At 37.2% G+C, this 20436-nt stretch overlaps 1 protein-coding gene across 1 annotated transcript; it reads right to left on the bottom strand.

Annotated features, from left to right (window-relative positions):
* Positions 1–8: 8 nt before the first annotated feature.
* RTRAF (RNA transcription, translation and transport factor) lies at positions 9–14905 on the bottom strand. The gene is made up of 8 exons (XM_065940028.1): positions 14744–14905; positions 12880–13004; positions 9933–10032; positions 5752–5841; positions 4789–4877; positions 2490–2558; positions 445–493; positions 9–332 (listed from the first exon to the last, which is right to left on the bottom strand). The coding sequence occupies exons 1-8, from the start codon at positions 14802–14804 to the stop codon at positions 178–180; spliced, it is 738 nt and encodes a 245-aa protein (XP_065796100.1). The 5' UTR covers positions 14805–14905; the 3' UTR covers positions 9–177.
* Between the last annotated feature and the right edge of the window lie 5531 nt (positions 14906–20436).

The raw sequence follows: 20436 nt of genomic DNA, 5'->3' as shown, positions 1-20436 counted from the left end.
AAAAAAAAAAATTGCCTTCCCAACTTTATTAAAGAAAAAGCAATGATGATAAATCTCTAGAACATAGTCAATTTTCTGGGATTCTTCCCTCGAAAACATGACCTTTCCACACACATGCCAAAGCTTACATGGTTCCCAACTGTACTAAGTAGGTGAGAAGCTGAAATCCTAAAGTGTTCATCTTCCAACCTTCCCCAGTCTGTGGTCTGTCTTTGGGTCAGCAATAATCGCCTGAACAGCTACTATGGCTTCATTAATTTTCGTCTGTAGCTCTCTGAGCTCTTCTATATGCAGCAATCGCAGAATTTGAGCGGCTTCATTAAGAACTGCATCTGTTTCATAAGAAACACTGCATTAATCAGTAACTTTTGCATTTATTCACTCACTTCCCCCAAACAATCACCAAGTCTCTAAAAAGTTTGAATTAAAACAAAAATCACTTACCCCCCGTGTCAAAACCAAGAATATGCTTGTCTAAGGCAACCGGCAAGCCCTTAAGGAAAAAGGACAGAAATCACACTATATATAGTTATACATTTATATTTTCTTACCTAATACTGAAAAGCAGCTAGCTAGTCTGTTATTTTAGCCCTTTTAGCTGCAGTGGCATGGTGCCTGAGAATTTTCTCTTTAAATATGCCTTTTGATGAGTGACTTTTTTCCTACTACCAAAAAAAAAAAAAAAAAAAAAGGCTTTTCCATGTAGTAAGAAGCTAGTTTCATAACACAATCCAATCCTTTAAAACCAGGCACTATAAAAGCATAGCTCCTTTCTGCAGCAGTGCTATCATTACAGCGACAGAGTGAAGGTTGAACAGGGCTGCTGCTGTCCCCCTCGAGTGACAGTGATCAGCCAGCGTACAGAACAAACAGGATTACTTCTATTCATGAGCTTCCTCAACTTTATTTCTGAGCACACTGTCTTTATGAACTGTACAAATCTAAAATATATATAAATTTTTTCTGGTTTATCAGATTATATTATTTATCAGATTATATTATTTATCAGATTTATTATTTATCAGATTATTTATTTTATTTATTTATTTATCAGATTATATTATTTATCAGATTTATTATTTTATCAGATTATATTATTTTAAAAGTTACTTTGAAATAGTCTAGGAAAATGAACAGAATCCAAACCATTTAGTTAACCAGTCCACACCTGTATCATAATCACCTTTGGTATAATGCCAAACCATATAAAGTTCACAATAACTATCAAAAATAAGGACAATAACTATCAAATATAAGGAAGGCGGTTTAGACTTTCTGCTTACTATACACTGTATAAAATCATTACCAGTTAAAGTCAATACTTTCAATGTTACAAATGCTAAGCTGTCACTTCTCACTTTATGCCCCAAATCCGGTGTAATGAATGAGTGCAAACAAGAAACTATAGAACTCTTCCACTGTTGTTACTGTATCATAGTTATCTTCTGAGATGACAATGAAGTTAGGATTTATTTGGAACACTGAAAATAAACTGAATTTTACTTGGCAAATAAGAGCAAAGATTATTTGGTTATGGTCTTATTTGCACTGCCTTCCAAACCAAAGGCATAGTTTTGCTGAATGATTATGAATGATTTGATTATGCCAAAACAACTTACTGTTTGTTCTATAGTGGGGGTGAAATAAGCTGATCCTTAAGTTTCCAGTGGCCTGATTCATACATAATTAATAAGCCAATAAGAACCTTTAAAAGAAACTGAGTGTCTTTCAGAGGAGCACTACCCTGTCCTGGCATTAACAACCTTTCAAAACTACTGGGCTTTTGATAAAGATGAGGTCAGAGGACAATAGACACTGGGGAATTAGAGGGTGAGGAGGCATGACCGAAGGACCCGGGTTCAGAATACAGACTGTAACGAAGACATTCATCTATGTAACAGGAAGGGGCATTATCAGATGTCTGCAGCTGCTAACCCGAGGACACTGTCTGCACTGATCCATACTCAAGAAGACTTTAGGGACATTTGGATTTTTGGTACAACTCATCTGAAACTATCCTAAAATTATTAACAAGTTTACTTTATCGTGGTTTATGGTAGGAAATGAGATTTCTCTGAAGAAACAAAAGGGTGGAGATAAAGACTTAGGTAGAAAAGGAAAACTAATGAGTAACAAAGAGGAAGTGTGTCCTGTTTTCTAGTAGTTAGCCACAATAACCCAGTAAATTTCACAAGGGTAAGTTCTTTTAAATTAACTGAGCACACACAGTGGTTTTCTACTGGGAGACTGTAAATGTGCTACTGGTGGCTTCTTAAAAGTAATGAAGTGAGATAAATGTGAAGCTCACTTTTCACTCAAATATAACTGGGTACAATTTGCTTAAGAATCAAATTCAACCCTGCTGAAGTACTTTCTCTGGGCAGTTCTAACACAGAATATCTTAAGCATTGTCAAGTAAAGTTCAAACTCCAAAAAAAAACATTCAGTAATAATTTAGAATTTATTTAGATTAAAAAAAAACAACATACCTCTTTTGTTTGATTTGCTTTAGCAACTGCATCTTGTGTCAGGCGCTCCTGGACCAAAATGCGAATTGCCTAAGAAATCCCCCAAAATATTATTTTTACTTTTTATTGACTCTTATCTTTTCTTCTCTCAATATACAGAATAAGGATGCTCAATATGATGAAATTAGAAATACCTAATTTCAGTAACAAACTCTCCAGCAAGTTAAAATAGCTATCGTAATGAAAGTTTTCACTTTTAACATTTAATGTGGGATGATGTTCATAACAATTAACATTTCTTGAATAAGTAATTTGTGTGTGGTAAAAAATTTTTTTAATAAAGAAGGATACATGGTGAAAAAGTAGGTCTCCTTTCTATCCAAGCCTCAGTCATTGTTTCAGAAAACAATTACTGCTACCAGAACCTTCTACATACTCACAAAGTCTCTATCAAATTACTAGCTCACCAGGGGTACATGCACATGCGTGTGTGCACACACACAATCTTTGACACAAAGAGTAGTGTATAATACTGTCCTTGTGTTCTTCACTTCATTATAGTAAAATTTTTTCAGATTATTCATAGGACACATTGATTTTTTTCATTATCAACACATTTTATCACTGCAGACACAAGTGCATGCATGCACTTGCACACACTCGTAAAGTTTTTTTTAAGGAATTTTAGTGAATGATAGTGAAAACCCCAAAATAAGGGTGAAAGTGTGAAAAATTATTTTTAATAATAAAAACCTGGAAAAATACATTTGAAAAATAACTAAACCAATCTAACAGTCACTGCAAATATATATATATATTTTTTTAAATATTATTTTATTAGTTGGAGGCCAATCACTTCACAACATTTCAGTGGGTTTTGTCATACATTGACATGAATCAGTCATATAGTTACACGTATTCCCCATCCCGATCCCCCCTCCCACCCACTGCAAATATATTACACAGTCCAGTTGCCAAACAGTTATGTACTGATTCTCACACCTAGCAAACCTATGAAGATGTCTAGCTCATATGTTTGCTTCAATTAACTCAAAAGAACAAACATGCAGTTAGGATTAGAATTTTATAGCTTTTGATTATAACTGACTAATAGTTTAGCATCCTAAATACACTATTTTCCTCTCTCTCAGTTTATGATTAAGGTTGACACAACCACCATTGTAGAACTATTCCAAAATAATTTCTGTAATTGTCCAAGAAAGGAACAAAGTCTTTGAAAGAGCTAAATTTCACTAAAAACAACTTTTGTCTCTTGGCATCCAATCAGAGTTGAGACGATCCAAGTTAACATTCAGATTCAGCAGAAAGAATTATAATCATCTAAGAATAGAACAGTCTTCCCCTTCTTACAATTGTCACTTAATATAATTCTAAAAAGGAGAATAAAGTATGGCTTAATCTCTTGTTGGGAGAGTGAAATTAATTTCCTGCCAAGTAGTTTAAAGTAATTTAAAGCTCTTTAATTTCTCATAAAAATCAATAATAATTTCTAAAATAACTTCCAAATCTGGTATCCTAAGGATCACTCCCCTGCCTCCCCCCCACCAGATTATCATAATTACTCAACATGAATCGTCTGAAGCAAGAGTAGATTTTTCCTCTCAGAAATAAGACATGTCTTTCAGACCTTTAGATTCCCTGATGGAAGGATTGAATTGAATGGCCTATCTAGGATGGGGGGCTTGGAGGACAGAAACATTCATTCCTCAGAGAGACTTAGGGGTATATATTTTTGACCAAATGCATCATTACTAGTTTGCCATTTTCCACAATCTTAATGCATTACAGATCATGAATCTTTAGAAGGACTAATTAAAAAGAGGTGGGGTGATACAGGAGAAAGACTGGACCAGGTGTCTAGTTTAAATCCTATCATTTTCTGTATCAAGTGTCTAGTTTAAATCCTATCATTTTCTGTGTCAGCTTGAACATTATTTATCTATTATCATTCAGTCTCAGTTTCTTCATATACATATTTTAAAAAAGATACCAGTTAACTACCTCTAGGATTGTTGGGCAGACTGAATGAGATCATCTTTGCAAAGGATTTAGCATAGAGGCAGGTTCATAGTAAATACTTTGATATTGGTTGTTAGGCAATCTAAAACCAATGAACTAATTAAATCCGGTTTATGTCCTACATTCCTTCACATTTTACTCATTCAACCACAGATTTAAATATCAAACATAATTATTTTTAGAAAATGAAGATTTTTTTAAATTATATATAAATATGTAATTACTTAGAAAATGTGTTTTTAAAATTGTTACATGTATGAATCAAAAATATGAATCTTACCTTAAGCATTACCAGGTAATCATCATGACGCTGAATCTGAAGAAGGTTAGCCAAAGCCATTACACCAGCCTTAAAATCAGGATTATTTACTATAAAAGATTAAAAATGGAGACTTATAGCTCTGTAAGCATGTAATTACAGACATAAATGTAAGCATATATTAAAAACATTTTTATTTTCTAGTAACAAAAAAATCTCTCAACTTCTAAAATTAATGCTGACAATAGTAGTATGGGGCATCATCATTAGGTAAATTGATGAGATCAATGGTTTTCCTACTAATCAACCAAAGTGAACAACCCAGTAAATGACTAACTCACATGAGGTTTGTCCTGTAACTTTCTCTGCAAGGCCCATTTATGTAGCACTTTTAATTAACTTTTCTCACAAAGCTATTAATTTTAATACACAGACTCCCTTCAAAGGACAGTTTTCCCAAAACCTTTTCTCTGAGCTGCACCCCTAGAGTGTCCAAGCAGCTTTTTAATTCATAAGGGTAACTCATAAATAACAGGTCACCATCAGTCAGCAAAAGAATATTTAACATAACCTAAGTAATTAAAATCTTCATACTTTTAAAAGGAGAAAGAACTACTTGAAGACATCTGGGACTTACAAAAATGAAAAATTTTAACACTTGTTTCATAGTCATTAGATTTAATATTTTCTGCACCTAGGAAAGCAATCACCACTATGATTAAATACAATCAAATGCCCAAGTTACTATGAACAGATGAAAGAAGAGCATTTTAAATTTCAGATATTCAACTATACAAGGGAGAAAGGACACTGTCACAACAATAAAAAACAGCATAAAGAATAAAAAAAATATGAACACAAATGTCTGTCTGCATGAAACATTCTTAATCTACTAAAACGAAGTAAACCCAGACTTCATTCTAGAAGTAAAAAACATTTAAGAAACCAAAAATGTTGATAATTTTTACGCATTTATAAACTTACCATCCAAATTGATCAATGGCTCTGCATTTTTAGCTGCATTGTCAGCGTTTTTTGTATTATCAGGTACCAAGTCCTTGTTGTATTTTTCAGCTGTAAAGATAGGAAAAGATATAATTTGTAGGACTTCAACTTAAAGTAAAATACACTGCTTATTTATTGAATTTAACTAAGCCAAACTGGGTGTAAGCATAGACAACTCATCCATTTAAAATTACTTTTTGCTATTAAAAAAACTCTACAAGACAAGGTGAGTAGTTTATTTTTAATTAAGCTAAAATGATTATCCAACACAAATATCTTTTCATTAACGTTTCTTAAAGTATCTAAATTTTGAGAGAGAAAATCCACTTTTCAGCTTCCTCTGAAACTTGGGAGGGGTAGAAGAATGGAGGTGGGTAAATATAGATCACATGAGGTTAAATACAAACTCACTAAAAAGTTTCTTCCCAAATCATCTTTTTGAATGCTGTATTCAGAATCAAAAACTTTGCTTTCTAGAAAAAACAGCACTTCAAATACACCATGATACACAAAGCTAAACTTTGAGTCTTAAAATGCAGAATTCCAAAAAGAGATTTTATTAGCTTTACTTGAAAAATAATATTTCAAGATTTTACAAATAAAAATATTTAATAGTAATTCACTAAATTTAATGCCCCCAAAGTCATCTTTGGCTATAGTGCCTTTATAATTTGCTTTAAAAAAAGGGGGGGGGGGGGAATTAAAATTTAAGTCAGATAGAAGTTAGCTGGAAGGAGTCCTCACTAGCCAAATCTGGAACAAACATTTGAATACATGATGACAAATAAGGATTAAAACCCATTGAGTAAAATAAGAATTCACATATCTACACTGATTTGAATAAAAACATACATTGGTAAGAAGGCTCTTCCCTTCAGTGGAAAGCCAAAAAAAATGTAGACGAATGACAGAATTAGAAAACACCTTCTGGTCATCATAATCAATATAATAATAGACTCAGGCCAGAATCATCAAATGGATACTAAAGCTAGAATTTAAGGAGGAAAAGCACAGAGAAATCATCTCAAAGTATCTCTTTTCCAAGATATGTATTTAAGGAATTTCAATGACTAGGACTCTGGTCTTTCACTGCAGAGGGCATGGGGTTTGATGAACCAAGATCCTGCATCCTATGAGGTGCAGTCAAAAAGAAAAAAAAATAAGATACATATTTATTGCAAAGGGGAAAACAGTAACTTTACACTGAAGAAAGCTTACCCAAGTGATTAGAAAAATGACTAACATTTAGGTATATCACCAACATATGCATCCTAATATGAGGTACTTAAAAGAATGCAACATAACTTGTTATTCTTACTAAAACTACAAACTCTCAACCCAACCATGAGGAACCATCAGACACACCCAAACTGAAGGACATTCTACAAAGTAAGTGTCACTGTCCCAAAGCACAAAGACTGAGTAAATCGTTCCAGATTGCAGGAGAATGAACACAAGAGATGAGCAAGAATGAACAAAACACACAATCCAGGATTGCTTTGGAGGTTTTTGTTCACTTGTTTTTGCCATAAAGAACATTACTGAGACAAGCACTGAAATGTGAGTAATTTACAGACAACTGCAGAGAATCAAAGTTAATCTCCTGATTATGATAAGCATACTGTAGCTATGTAAGACAATGACTTTTTTTTTTCTTTTAGGAAATGTGCATTTAAGTGCTTAAGAGTAAAACAGAAATCATCTACAATTTAGTGTCAGATGGTTTAGAAAAAAATTAGGAGTATGTGAATATACAGAAAAGGTTTAGGCAAATGAAGTAAAATGTTAATAGCATCTGCAGAATTTGAGTATGTAATAATTCTTTTTATTATTCCTGCAACATTTCTGTAAATTTGAAATTGTCAAAAAAGTTAAAAGAACTTAAGTCAGCTTTTAATCACCTTAATTTACAAGCAAGCTAAAGGCTTTATAAAATATTGAGGAATAATAAAAATTCATAATTTATCAAAAATTAAAATTTAAAATAAAAGTCAAGAAGAATGAACTCATCAATGTAAAGCCATAAGAGAACAACAGTGCCTCCTACTGATAAGGGGCAGTGTTTCAGATGTAAATTCAGTTTTTTTATACATTAAAGGAAACCATGCTATCACTGAGAAATAACTACTTACATTCATATATTGCACTTACCAAGGATTTATTAAAACTGATAAGCACATCTACTGTACACAAGAAACTACGTCAGGCACTGTGACAGAGAGAATCATGACTCTTCCCTCCCCGCAAAAGATGGCCAAACTGCAATCCCTAGAAGTTATGAATATGGTGTCTTACATGGCAAAAGGGACTCTGTGGGTGTGACTAAATTAAGGACCTTGAAATGGGGGGGGTGGCAGGTTACCCTGGATTATCTAGGTGGGCACGATGGAATCACAGCATCCTTAGAAGAGGGAGGCAGGAAGGTCAGTCAGAGAAGACTTGACAATGAAAAGCAGAATTACAGAGATTAGAACTTGCTATGCGGCTAGATTTGACGATAAAGGGAAGACAGTCAAGGAAAGCAGGCAGCCTCCAGAAGACAAAGAAATGAATCCTCCCCCAGAGCCTCCAAAACCAACCAACCCTGTCGACAGACTGACTTCAGTCCTGATACAGGTGTTGAACTTCTGACCTCCAAAACTGTTAAGATACCGAGTTTATGGCAATATGTTACAGCAACAACAGGAAATTAATAGAGGTACCATGTAGAAAACAAAGCTGAGTATCAGTTTACAATTTAGTGAGGCAAGTAAGACAAGCAAAACGGAAAGTGCAAATTATCTAAAAAGGTATTGCGGTGAAAGTTATGAAAGTTAAGAAGGAAGTATCGCTGCTGCTAGCTGGCATTTGAGCTGGATCTTACAAGGACAGACAGGATTTATAAGTGAAGAGACAGACTGAAATGGCGTATCAGTCAAGGGAAAAGTCAAAGAAAAGAAAGAAGGGGGGGAAAAGGAGATGCAAAGAGGAAACAGCATTACTCTACTTTGGCTGGGGTGGCAAGTATATGAATACTTGTTTAAAGGCTTTGAATATCATGCTAAGGAGCCTGAAATTCCTTTTGTAGAAAATGGGAAAGCAATGGTGTTTGTGAATATATAAAAGGAACTATTCTGTGGAGACAAAGTGTAGCATCCTAAAACATTTATGTTTCAAAAAATTAGCTTGGTGGGGGCCATGTGGATGAAAACAGAGGGCGACACAGATGGGAGACTACTATGAAAGGTGTTATGATCATCTCAGGAGAAAGGGACAAGAGCTAGAGTTAGGGTGACAGCAGTGGCGATGGCGAAGAAAAGATACAACAGACAAAGGAAAAGATGGATGGGGACAGGATGGGAAGAAATGAGGGGCCAAAGACACTAAAACTAAACCTGGAGTGAGAAATGGCAACCTACTCCAGTATTCTTGCCTAGGAAATTCCATGGACAGAGGAGGCTGGAGGGCTACAGTCCATGGATTCCCGAAGAGTCAGACATGACTTAAGACACTAAACAACAAAAGGCATTAAGAAGGCTTCAAAAGCAAATGGTTAAGACTGGAACTGATGGTCGCAAGAAAGAAAACAACATAAATGCAGAGGATGGAGATAAAATAAGATAATCAGATCTTACATTTAGATGTTAGTAGGCCTTTCAAAATGAAATGGCCTAATGAGAGAAAAACGGTTTACTGGAAAACTATTTTCACGATAAGCACAAATATTCAAAATCTTCCAGTGATATAAGTATCTGTAATAAAATAATGTTAAACATGAATAATAAATATATTTCAGCTTATAGTGCATATGTGCATTAGATGTATATTTCAGTCTTTAGTGAAATTGGCTGCTGCAACCAAGACTTGAAATCCTATCAATTCTGGGACAGTAGCAACAAGTGAACTTGAAAGGCTAAGGTGCAGACTGTGCCAAGATGGCAAATTCACTGAAGCGATGTGACTTTGTGAGAGGACACCACCTTCAAATTCTAAAAAAAAGTCTAGAATGACTACAAACAAAAAGTAAAATTTTAATCAGATACTGCAAAGTGAGATGAGGATGTACAAAAATTAAAACGAATCAAAGGTAAAACAATCTAAGACAAATGGGCAAGTTCCCTACATTTCTACCACCCTTTCTCTCCCTCTCTCTAAAACAATATATTCCCCACAAAACATACCATTATCTCCGTACTCAAGTCTAACAGCTAAGCCAAGAAGCCAGTCGATTGCTTCCTGTCGATCTTGAATCTTGAAAGGACAGTTAACATCTCTGAGATACTGTGAAGGAAAAAGAAAATTGCTTCATTGTTACTATAAAATCACAAATAAAACACGGTGGAATTAAGAGACTTGAGTTTGAATCTCTTAAGAATTTCTTGTAATATTTATATTACTAAACCTTTGATGCAATTATATAATCCATTTAAGTATATACTACTTAGGAAAAAAATTTAAGTACTCCCATCATACTTTATGAAAGTTTTACTTTTGCAGATTCCAGACAGGGCATCACTGATCCACAATAACTTCATTTTGTAGATGAGAAAACCGAAGCCTATAGGTCAATACTTCCTGTCAGTTACACAACTTAAATCAGGGACCTGAATCTAAACCATATGATTCCAGGTCTCAATGCACAGAGTAGTTAAATAAAAACATGTATCAAATAACAAAACCCAATTATTATCTAAACCTTAGCTTTCATATTTTGGAATGCTTCCAACAGAGTAAGGTATGTGACACACAGGGGTTTAGAATAAACATCAGACATGATATATTCAAATAAGCATGTCCATAAAGTAAATCTCTCAGGAGCTTAAAATCTAATCCCACAACAATGCTATAACTCAAACCTTTTGGAAATCCTTTTGGGGATACCTAATGAATCAGCACTTTTTAACCATAACTTATTTTTTAACCAAAAATTTTCTTCTCCTGCTTTAAAAAAAAAAAAAAGCACCTCATTCACAAGATTTAATCATGATACAAAAAGCAAACCCACCTTCAAAGTATAAAAAGCTGCCAATATTCAAAATATGTCTCCTGATCTAAAAGTAATTTCAAAAGTTCTAAATATGCCTTAAGCAGTGACATCATCATTCCAAAGAGACCACCTTAAGGACAATATCTGTGTAAGTTCCAATATATTTATCTTTAGGTTATACTACTTTACTGTCATTTCTGGGTCTTTTTCATTGCAAAGTTTATTATTCTTCAACACCCTCCCACATGTGGAACTCTGTATTGTCTTGTACATGAGTAGACCATTAAGTAAAATGTGATAAAAGCAAATATAAAATTCTAATAATGTATTTCAAAGTTTTAAGAAGTCTGTCAAAATTTTCAAAATATACTCTTGAAGGGTAAAGGAAAATGATCTAGTGGTACCAATATCAGTAGCAGAAGCAGGAAAATTAACAAACATATAGCACTTGCAATGGGCCAGGCACCTCTGTGACAGGCTCATAGGTAGACTTCATTAACAACAATAAGCCACTCCCGAGATAAGATACCACTGTTATCCCTATTTATTGATAAAAATCTCGAGCCACAGAAAGGTTAATAAACTTACTCATTGTCACAGAGATAGTATGTAACTTACACAATTCCCTAGTCCACAAAAGGAGAAAGTTATCTACCTAAACATTCTGTTCCAGCCAATGAGAAATTAAATCATTTTCAAATTCTTAAAGGAAAAGATCTCATCAAAGTAATAGAACTGATAAAAATGTTTAATATGATGACACTGTAAAATGTAATATTCTAACTTGAAAAAACTGTTTTCAGCAAAAATGTTACTAAAATTAAACTAGGTCAATGAAAAAGTTATTCCAGCCACTAAAAATAAGCTAATACCGTTTTTTTAAAAAGTATTATTTCTATTGTACACAACAAAGGACAACTGTGTATGTTAAATATAAGCAAACACAAGAGACAACCTTAGTTTTTAATCAATAAGACATGTCAATAATGTCTTATTTTAATATAATAGTATTTCTGCTACATTTTTAATGTAATGCAAAAAATCTGATTTTGGCCATTTTTACTATTTATATAATATGTATCACTGTTTAATTAAGAAGTCTCCAAGTTTTTTGGACTAAACTATTTCTTTTCTTTGAGTGTCTAACTGTGCCATTACTTTGATTAGTTAATAGCCTATAAAGCTAGTTTTCAATGGGCAGCCTGCTAGTCAGGTACAGGGCCCTAGAAGATTTGAATAAACTTTGCTATAGGGAAAATGCAGAAATGAATACTGACATATCATTCACTCATTTATATTCATAACATATATATATATAAATACACACATACATATATATTTTCATGAAAGAAACAGGTCTTTCTGTTGAATGTCAGGCACTCATCTAAGTACTAGGGATAAGGGCCTGCTCTCCAGATACATTAGCTTAATGCTGACAGTTTCAAGAAGCCAGGCATTGGTTGGGAAAGCTGAGGAGTGGCAACACTAGCTCAGTTATATCACCTAAAACTGCGAGCGCTCCCTAGTTGGATCAAGTTCAAACTCTATCCCCTATACCCCTGCCCCCACCCTCATGCCTGATGATTCACCATACTATTTCTATCTAATACTGAATGCTTGGTAGGAATAGATAATATGCTTTAAAAATACGGTAAGAAAAAAGTTATAACCCTGAAATCTGGCTTTTCTAACACTGATTATTGTTATCATTGTTTGGAGTATAATTGCTTTACACTGTTATATTAGTTTCTGCTGTACAATGACTTCGTTGTGTGTGTGTGTTTATGTATGTGCGTGTGTAGACCTCCCTCCTACCCGACCCCCCAACTCCACTCATCACCCATCTAGGTCATCACAGAGCACTGAGTTGAGCTCCCTGCACTATACACACTGACTTCCCACTATCTACTTTACACATGGTAGTGCATATATATCAATCCTAACCTTCCAATCTGTCCCATCCTCTTTCCCCTGCTGTATTCAAAAGTGTGTTTTCTAAGTCTGCATCTCTCTTCCTGCCCTGCAAATAAGTTTGGGTGGATATTTTATCCAGCTATATTATTTTAAAAGGAAAATTATATTATTTTAAAAGCTGTCTTCATAGAGAAGCTCTCGGTACATTTTACTTTCTAATTCATTACCTTTTCAAAGAACTTGGGCCAGTCACTGCTGTGGATGTTTCTTAAATTACCTCTGTCTTCAATTTTATAGTGTCTGATTTTCTGGTCTTCAAGCCAAACAATGAAGTTTCTAAATTCTGTTTCATCTGTAATAAAAACACCATATAAATCACAAGAAGTGAAAGTCGCTCAGTCGTGTCCGACTGTTTGCCACCCCATGAACTATACAGTCTATGGAATTCTCCAGGCCAAAACACTGGAGTGGGTAGCCTTTCCCTTCTCCAGGGGAATCTTCCCAACCCAAGGATCGAACCCAGGTCTACCACGCTGTAAGCAGATTCTTTACCAGCTAAGCCACAAGTGAAGCCCATGAGAACCACTAGCTAAAACACCTCCTTCTCCAATTTTTTTTTTTTTTTAACTGCAAAATCATAAGTTACTTGAGCTGCTTGAAGTAGGAGTTGAATGTACAGACTTTGGATTAACTTCTGTTCATATCCTGGCCTGAATTCAAATTCTGGCTCCAGAAATTTAGCGGTTGTGTGAACCTGGGCTAATTACCTAAATTTTCTGTGCCTCAGATTCTTAAGTTACAAAATGGGGATTTACCTCATAGGCTTGTTATGAAAGATTAAATATAATACGAATAAAAACAGTGCCTGGCACACAATTTTGCTACTTAAGTGTCAGTTATTATTTCAGTTCCTATGAGGAAGAGGGGGAGAAAGGACTGAGCAAGGTTAAATTAATAGCAACAATAAAGTACAAGAAATTAAATGGCGATCTGAACAAGGATACCGACTATCACTGTCATTTGCTATTAAGGACATTAAACACATTCATGAAATAGTGTGTATGTTGTTTCATTTAATCCTCCCTACGCTTTTGAGGTAAGTAATATCCCCATTTTACCAGTGAAAAAGTTGAGGCTCAAAGTTTCAAATCCAGATCTAAGCTTTATTCCTACTGAACCTTTTTTGCCTTAAATAAAAGGCAAAACAGAAAAACAAGATTCTGTAAGTTGACACGCTTCTACAGGAGATGAGAAAACACTGTCATCCTGCTTGGAAATCATCTTCAATTTCCAAGTTCAAGTTTGAGTTCAAATTCAGGCTTCCCCAAGTCTTGAGAAATACACAATGGTTTTAATATCCCAGGTCTTACTTGATCCCTTTAAAACTTAATCTACCACAGACCAAGAATTCTGGAAGAAAATGAGTAGTGGTGGGCGGCAGGTGAGTAGCAGTAGGTAGCAATCTTAATACTTTCTACAGTTTCAAGCTGTGAAATCCCAAATACTTTTGTATTTACAATTCAACCGCCCCGCTCATCTATTAACTCCCCCCCCCAACCCCAACACTGTAATTAGCTCGTTAATACACGCGCTCACCCCAACACTGTCAGTCTTGGACTTCATTTTGTCTTGGGCTCAAAGTGCTGAATGGGTTCTGACTGCCCCTACTCCTACCCCCTCCCCTCCTTAGTTCCCTGAACGAGTCTTCAAGTTACTCAGCATTTCCTTGGATTCCAGCACTGTGCCGACCCCAGCAGGTGCTCAGGATATCGCCCAATCACCCTTGAAACATGGGGCTGAAGGGCTAAGTTAAAAAGCGAAGACTTTCCTTCTAGAGTGCCGAGGGTGCGGGCGAGAGCTCTGGGGGTGGTGTCTTGAGCTCAGCAAGTGCAGAAAGTGGCGATGCCGAGTCAAGAGTGGGTAGCGGAGAAGGAAGGACGGGGGAAAGCAGAGGTGTTCGGGGCCGGGAGGAGAGGGGCGCCGGGGAGACAAGGCCGCGGACGGTCCGGGTGGAGAGCCCAGGAGCGTGCGCCGAAAGAGCGGCGGCCGGCGGGTCACGGACGCGCTGCGGGCCCGGGGCTGCCTCCTCACCTTTGCAGTTGAAGCCGGCAGGGTTGTGGTAGTCAAGGGCCGTCAACTTGCGTCGGAACATGGTCCCGGCTGCTCGCTCCGGTCCCCCGGGATGCGGCCGGGTGAGGCGAGGCCAGGAGGAGCAGGCGGCGCAGACACTGACGACGCGGCGAGAAGGCGGGCGGGCGCCGGGAGCTCCGAAATGACGGCGGCCTTAGCCAATCCTGGCTTAGGAACGGCAGCCGCCGGACAATGCCCACCAATCGCGGCTCTGGCTGGGGAGGCGGGGCCACGTCGGGGCACGTCGACGCTTAAATAAACTTTATTGTCAGCTTTCTAGTTGTACAATCGGCAGAGAGCAACTGAGAAACCCAGTTACCGCTTGCTTTCTTCGCGATTTTGTTAACAGCACGCAGAGAACAGTATCCCTAGAATTTCTGCTATCGGCCATACCTCTTATTGGACCATACAAACTGTTTAGTATTTTCAGTGTATTCATTCATTCATTCAATTATATGCCTCCTACACAATAGGTGCTCTTCTAGCAAGGCTAATACAGCCTTTTAGCAAGGTCCCTTTATGACTCGGGCTTCCCTCCTGGCTCAGTAGGTAAAGAATCTTCCTGCCATGGAGGAGACACGGGTTCGATTCCTGGATTGGGAAGATTCCCTGGAGAAGGAAATGGCAACCCACTCCAGTATTCTTGTCTGGAAAATTCCATGGACTGGTGGGCTACAGTATTACAACTGTAATACTACGTGATAGTTCCTGACATGACTAGCAACCACGAAATTTTGAAGCCAGAAACCTGGACTTACCCTTTGCTCCCTCTGACTGCAGTTACAACATTCAGTAGTTCATTGATTCCTGCTGTTCTGCCTCTCAAATTCCTCACCTCCTCCCAACCTCACTGTTGCTACCTCAAATCAGGCCTTCATAATTTTTACTTGCTCTAATTATCTGATTTCTTAGAGCCAGTCTTAGTGATTTTCTAAAACAAAAACCTGTCCATAATAGTTTAATGCTTAGTATCTTTCAGTGGGTCCTCATTGCCTTCTAGCAATAATCAAAACTTCTTATCATATTTAAGATCCTTCCTGATTCAGTTCCCATCTTCTTTCAGATATGGGACAGACAACAGTGAGCCAGAGAGACCAAGCCTCTACTTTCGTGAAGTTTATAAGCCCTAGAGGGAAGAAAAGCAATAAACAGACAAACAAGCTTAAATTATGACTTGAAGGTGGTGAGTTCACCATGCAGTCAAAAGGGTAACTTGTCTTGAGGGAAGAGAATGTACAAAGTCAAGGCATGGCCCAGGGGGGCTAGAACTTATGGGAGCTGGAGGGTAGGACAGAATGACCGCTGATGAGACTTGGACAGAGACAAGGACCTGATCAAGAAGGATCTTTCATGCCATGCTACTGGGAACTATTGAAGTTCTTGGGGGGTAAGCCAATTAAATAAATTTCATTTCAACAGATTATAATTAAACACTGTGTTAGCATTTGTGGGGCATACAAATGTTAGATATTTTCAGGAAGTTCAAGTATAAAAGCAAAAATAGGCATGTAAATAAGTGCTTATGATCTAGAGTTATAAAGTGATAAATTTTGAGAAGTGCAAAGTGTGATATCAGGTCAGAATACAGCTTTAAGGAGGAACTGTGAGAAAATCTATATTTTCCAAATAAGATGCTTACTGAGTAAATCAGGAAAATCAGCTCCAAGTGTTTTGCCTCAAACAAAATTTGATCAGAGGTGCAGCCCTAGTGACATACTGTGATGTATACTAATTGTATAATCAATGAGGTACCAGCCAAAAATTAAGAAAAATGACCAGAACCCATAAACAAAGGGAAAATAATAAAGGAATGCTTAATGCAACTGCAGATAATGCATTTCTTTAAAAAATGGGGAAAAGCAGCTTTTAATTTTTGCTTTTTGGGATGACTCCTTAGTGCAGAAAGCTAAGTTTTTTGCTCCTGACCATGTCTCTCTATTTCAGGCCCAAAGTTATCAGCCACCTGAAACTCCCTGGTCATCACCCCCAGGTGTGAGAAGGTTGAAGAGGATTCAGACACACAAAATGCTGCAGGAACCACCAGACTCGAGCAGGGGCTAAAACTAATTGTGGAAAAGAAGTATAGAAGATTATAAGCATTCAACTTCTTCTTTATTTACAAACCATTTGTCTTTTCTTCCCCCTGCATTTGAAGGAGTCCCTTGGCCTATAGTGTCCAGCACGAAGTGAATCTTGGACAATTCCATTTCTGAAGACTAAGTCCCTTATGTACATCAAGAAGGAGAAATTGACTATTTTTTTAATCAAATGACCTGAACCTCAATCTGATAATTGGCCAAGGGGTTGATAGGTCATTAATCCATCTTTAATTATTCAACAAAGTTATTCAACCTTGCCTGTGAGCCAGGCAGTCTTCTAGGCACTTTCACACAAGAACCTCTGCTCTCTGAGGGCCTGCCATCTGGCAAGGGAAGATGAACCATATAATTATAAATAAGTAAATTATTTCATGTTTTAGGAGGTGATGAATCCTATGGGGGAAGTCATAACAAGATAAGGGGAATAAGGAGGGGAGATGGGGATGGCGGAGGCAATGGGAAACAATGCAGGTAGCAGTTTTCAAGAGGATGGTCAGGTTAGGCCTCACAGAGAAGGTAAAATGTAGGGACTTTCCTGGTGGTCCAGTGGCTGGGACTCTATGCTTCCAATGTAGGGGCCCCGGGTTTGATCCCTGGTCAGGGAAATAGATCACACACACCCCAACCAAGAGTTCGCATGCCACAACTAAAGATCTTGAGTACCACAACTAAGACCTGGTGTAGCCAAATAAATAAATATAAGGGGGAAAAAAAGGTAAAATGTAGAAACCTAAGAAGGTAAGGGAGTTAGCCACATGAATACATAGGGTTAAGACAGTTCTAGACAGAGTACTCAGTGCAAGTGAGGGATAAGGAAGGTTTATATATTTTTAAATAGTTGAAAAATCAAAAGAAGAATATTTCATGACACAAGGCAATTATATGAAATTCAAATTTTATGTCCCTAAATAGAGTGGTATTGGAATATAGTCACAACCATGTGCTCACTGACTGCTCTGGTGCTAAAGGGTAGAGTTAAATGCTGGTGACAGGGACCACATGGCTCATGAAGCCTGGAGTATCTGTGAGAGTTTGCATGGTTTCAGAAATGCAGAGGTGGCAATTTCAACATTATTACCAGGCCAACTCGCTATAAAGTAAAACAACAAATCAGAGATACAGGTTACTCTTTGGAGGTTATTTTCATGACTTGCAACATTTTTTAAAAGGTCTTAGCAGATTTACTAGACCTCTTTGTTCAAATTATTCTTCCACAAACAACAAACAGAACAAATTGATAACACTTCTACAGAAGTCTCTATTGTCTAGAAAGACAAATTTGATATTCTAATGAATGCTATCAATTTAATGTCCCATTAAATCAGATCTTTTTAAAAACAAATTGTAAATACAGAGAGTCTTTCTTCTTTTTTGGAGATAGAACATCTTCATTCCTTTTTTTTCTTTTGAAGGTCAGGCTCTGGAATTTCATGATTTAGCGTTAAAAGCAAAAAGCAGGCCAATGAAGCTCAATTTTAATGGTAGAAATGGAATAGGAATGAATAGGAATTTCCTTAGCCATCTAGGGAGCATAAAGTATCCACCTTCCATATTTGAAGCTTAGGAGAAAAGCTTGCCTGGCAATGAAAACAACGCAAAACACACACACACACAAACAGAACCAAGAGGTGGAGAAAGACAATTCCTGAAAATGTCTTACTTTTCATATATGTGAGTCCATATATTCCTTTGGGTCCTTGAGCCAGGTAGGGCTGGGGTTTTTTCAATTACAAATGAAATAGTCCTAACATGAGGACAGATGCCAGACAGAGGGTTGAAAGAAACAGTCCAGAGTTGGCAGGACTCAGCATGGGATGAAAAGGGGATGGCTTAAAGGTGACCTCAGAGATGTCACACATCAGATTTGAAAAATAGTGGATGCGGTAATAGAAACAGGAGCACTGGGAGAAATGAATCAGTTGAGGAACATGAAGAATCAAGTTTGGGACCTGCTGACTTTGAGGTGATGGTTGATGTGAATATGAAGGAATGTGAAGGAAATGTGAAGGAAACCAGAATATGTCACCACAAAATAGGTATGCTGCTTTGACATAAAACTTATTTTGAGCTGAAGGTAATTGAGAAGTAGCAAATCCAGAAAAAGTTCCCTCCCTTTTTTGCCTAAAGACAGGATATAAAACAGTTAGAACTGGACATGGAGCAACAGACTGGTTCCAAATCAGGAAAGAAGTACATCAAGGCTGTATATTGTCACCCTGCTTATTTAACCTATAATGCAGAGTACATCATGCAAAATGCCGGGTTGGATGAAGCACAAGCTTGAATCAAGATTACTGGGAGAAATATCAATAACCTCAGATATGCAGATGACACCACCCTTATGGCAGAAAGGGAAGAAGAACTAAAGAGCCTCTTGATGAAAGTGAAACAGGAGAGTGAAAAAGTTGGCTTGAAGCTCAACATTCAGAAAACTAAGATCATGGCATCTGGTCCCAGGACTTCATGGCAAATAGATTGGGAAACAATGGAAACAGTGACAGACTTTATTTTTTTCTCCAAAATCACTGCAGATGGTGACTGCAGCCATGAAATTAAAAGATGCTTGCTCCTTGGAAGAAAAGCTATGACTAACATAGATAGCATATTTAAAAGCAGAAACATTACTCTGCCAACAAAGGTGACCTAGTCAAAGCTATGGTTTTTCCAGTAGTCATGTATGGATGTGAGAGGTGGACTATAAAGAAAGCTGAGCACCGACTAACTGATGCTTTTGAACTGTGGTGTTGGAAAAGACTCTTGAGAGTCCCTTGGACTGCAAAGAGATCAAGCCAGTCAATCCTAAAGGAAATCAGTCCTGAATATTCATTGGAAGGACTGATGCTGAAACTGAAACTCCAATCCTTTGGCCACCTGATGCAAAGAACTGACTCATTGGAAAAAACCCTGATGCTGGGAAAGATTGAAGGCAGGAGGAGAAGGGGACAACAGAGGATGAGATTGTTGGATGGCATCACTGACTCAACGGACATGAGTTTGAGCAAGCTCTGGGAGTTGGTGATGAGCAGGGAAGCCTGGCATGCTGCAGTCCATGGGGTTGCAAAGAGTCGGACATGCCTGAGCAACTGAACTGAACTGATTGAGGATATAAATTCTCCTTTTACTCAAGATGGACTCTCATCAGCTCAGAGATGCAACAGAGAAACCTGCAAACAAACCTCATTCTCTTACTTTTCTCCCATATATTTGGTGAAAAGTTGCTCAGTCGTGTCCAACTCTTTGTGACCCCATGGACTGTAGCCTACCAGGCTCTTCCTCCATGGGATTTTCCAGGCAAGAATACTGGAGTGGGTTGCCATTTCCTTCTCCAATGACAGGTAAAAAAAGGATTAAGGAGAAGTTGAGATTAAAGATAAAGCAAAAGTAAAGTAAAGTTGCTCAGTCATGTCCGACTCTTTGCGACCCCACGGACTGTAGCCTACAGGCTCCTTTGTCCATGGGATTTTCCAGGCAAGAGTACTGGAGTGGGTTGCCATTTCCTTCTCCAAGTATTTACCTTCCCTCAATTTGGAAGACTAAAACTGCTCTGTCTTATCA

Source organism: Muntiacus reevesi, chromosome 7 (genome assembly GCF_963930625.1).
Source record: "Muntiacus reevesi chromosome 7, mMunRee1.1, whole genome shotgun sequence".
NCBI lineage: Eukaryota > Metazoa > Chordata > Mammalia > Artiodactyla > Cervidae > Muntiacus > Muntiacus reevesi.
Note: the sequence above shows the minus strand (reverse complement) of the source record. Positions and strands in the feature narration are given on the sequence as shown.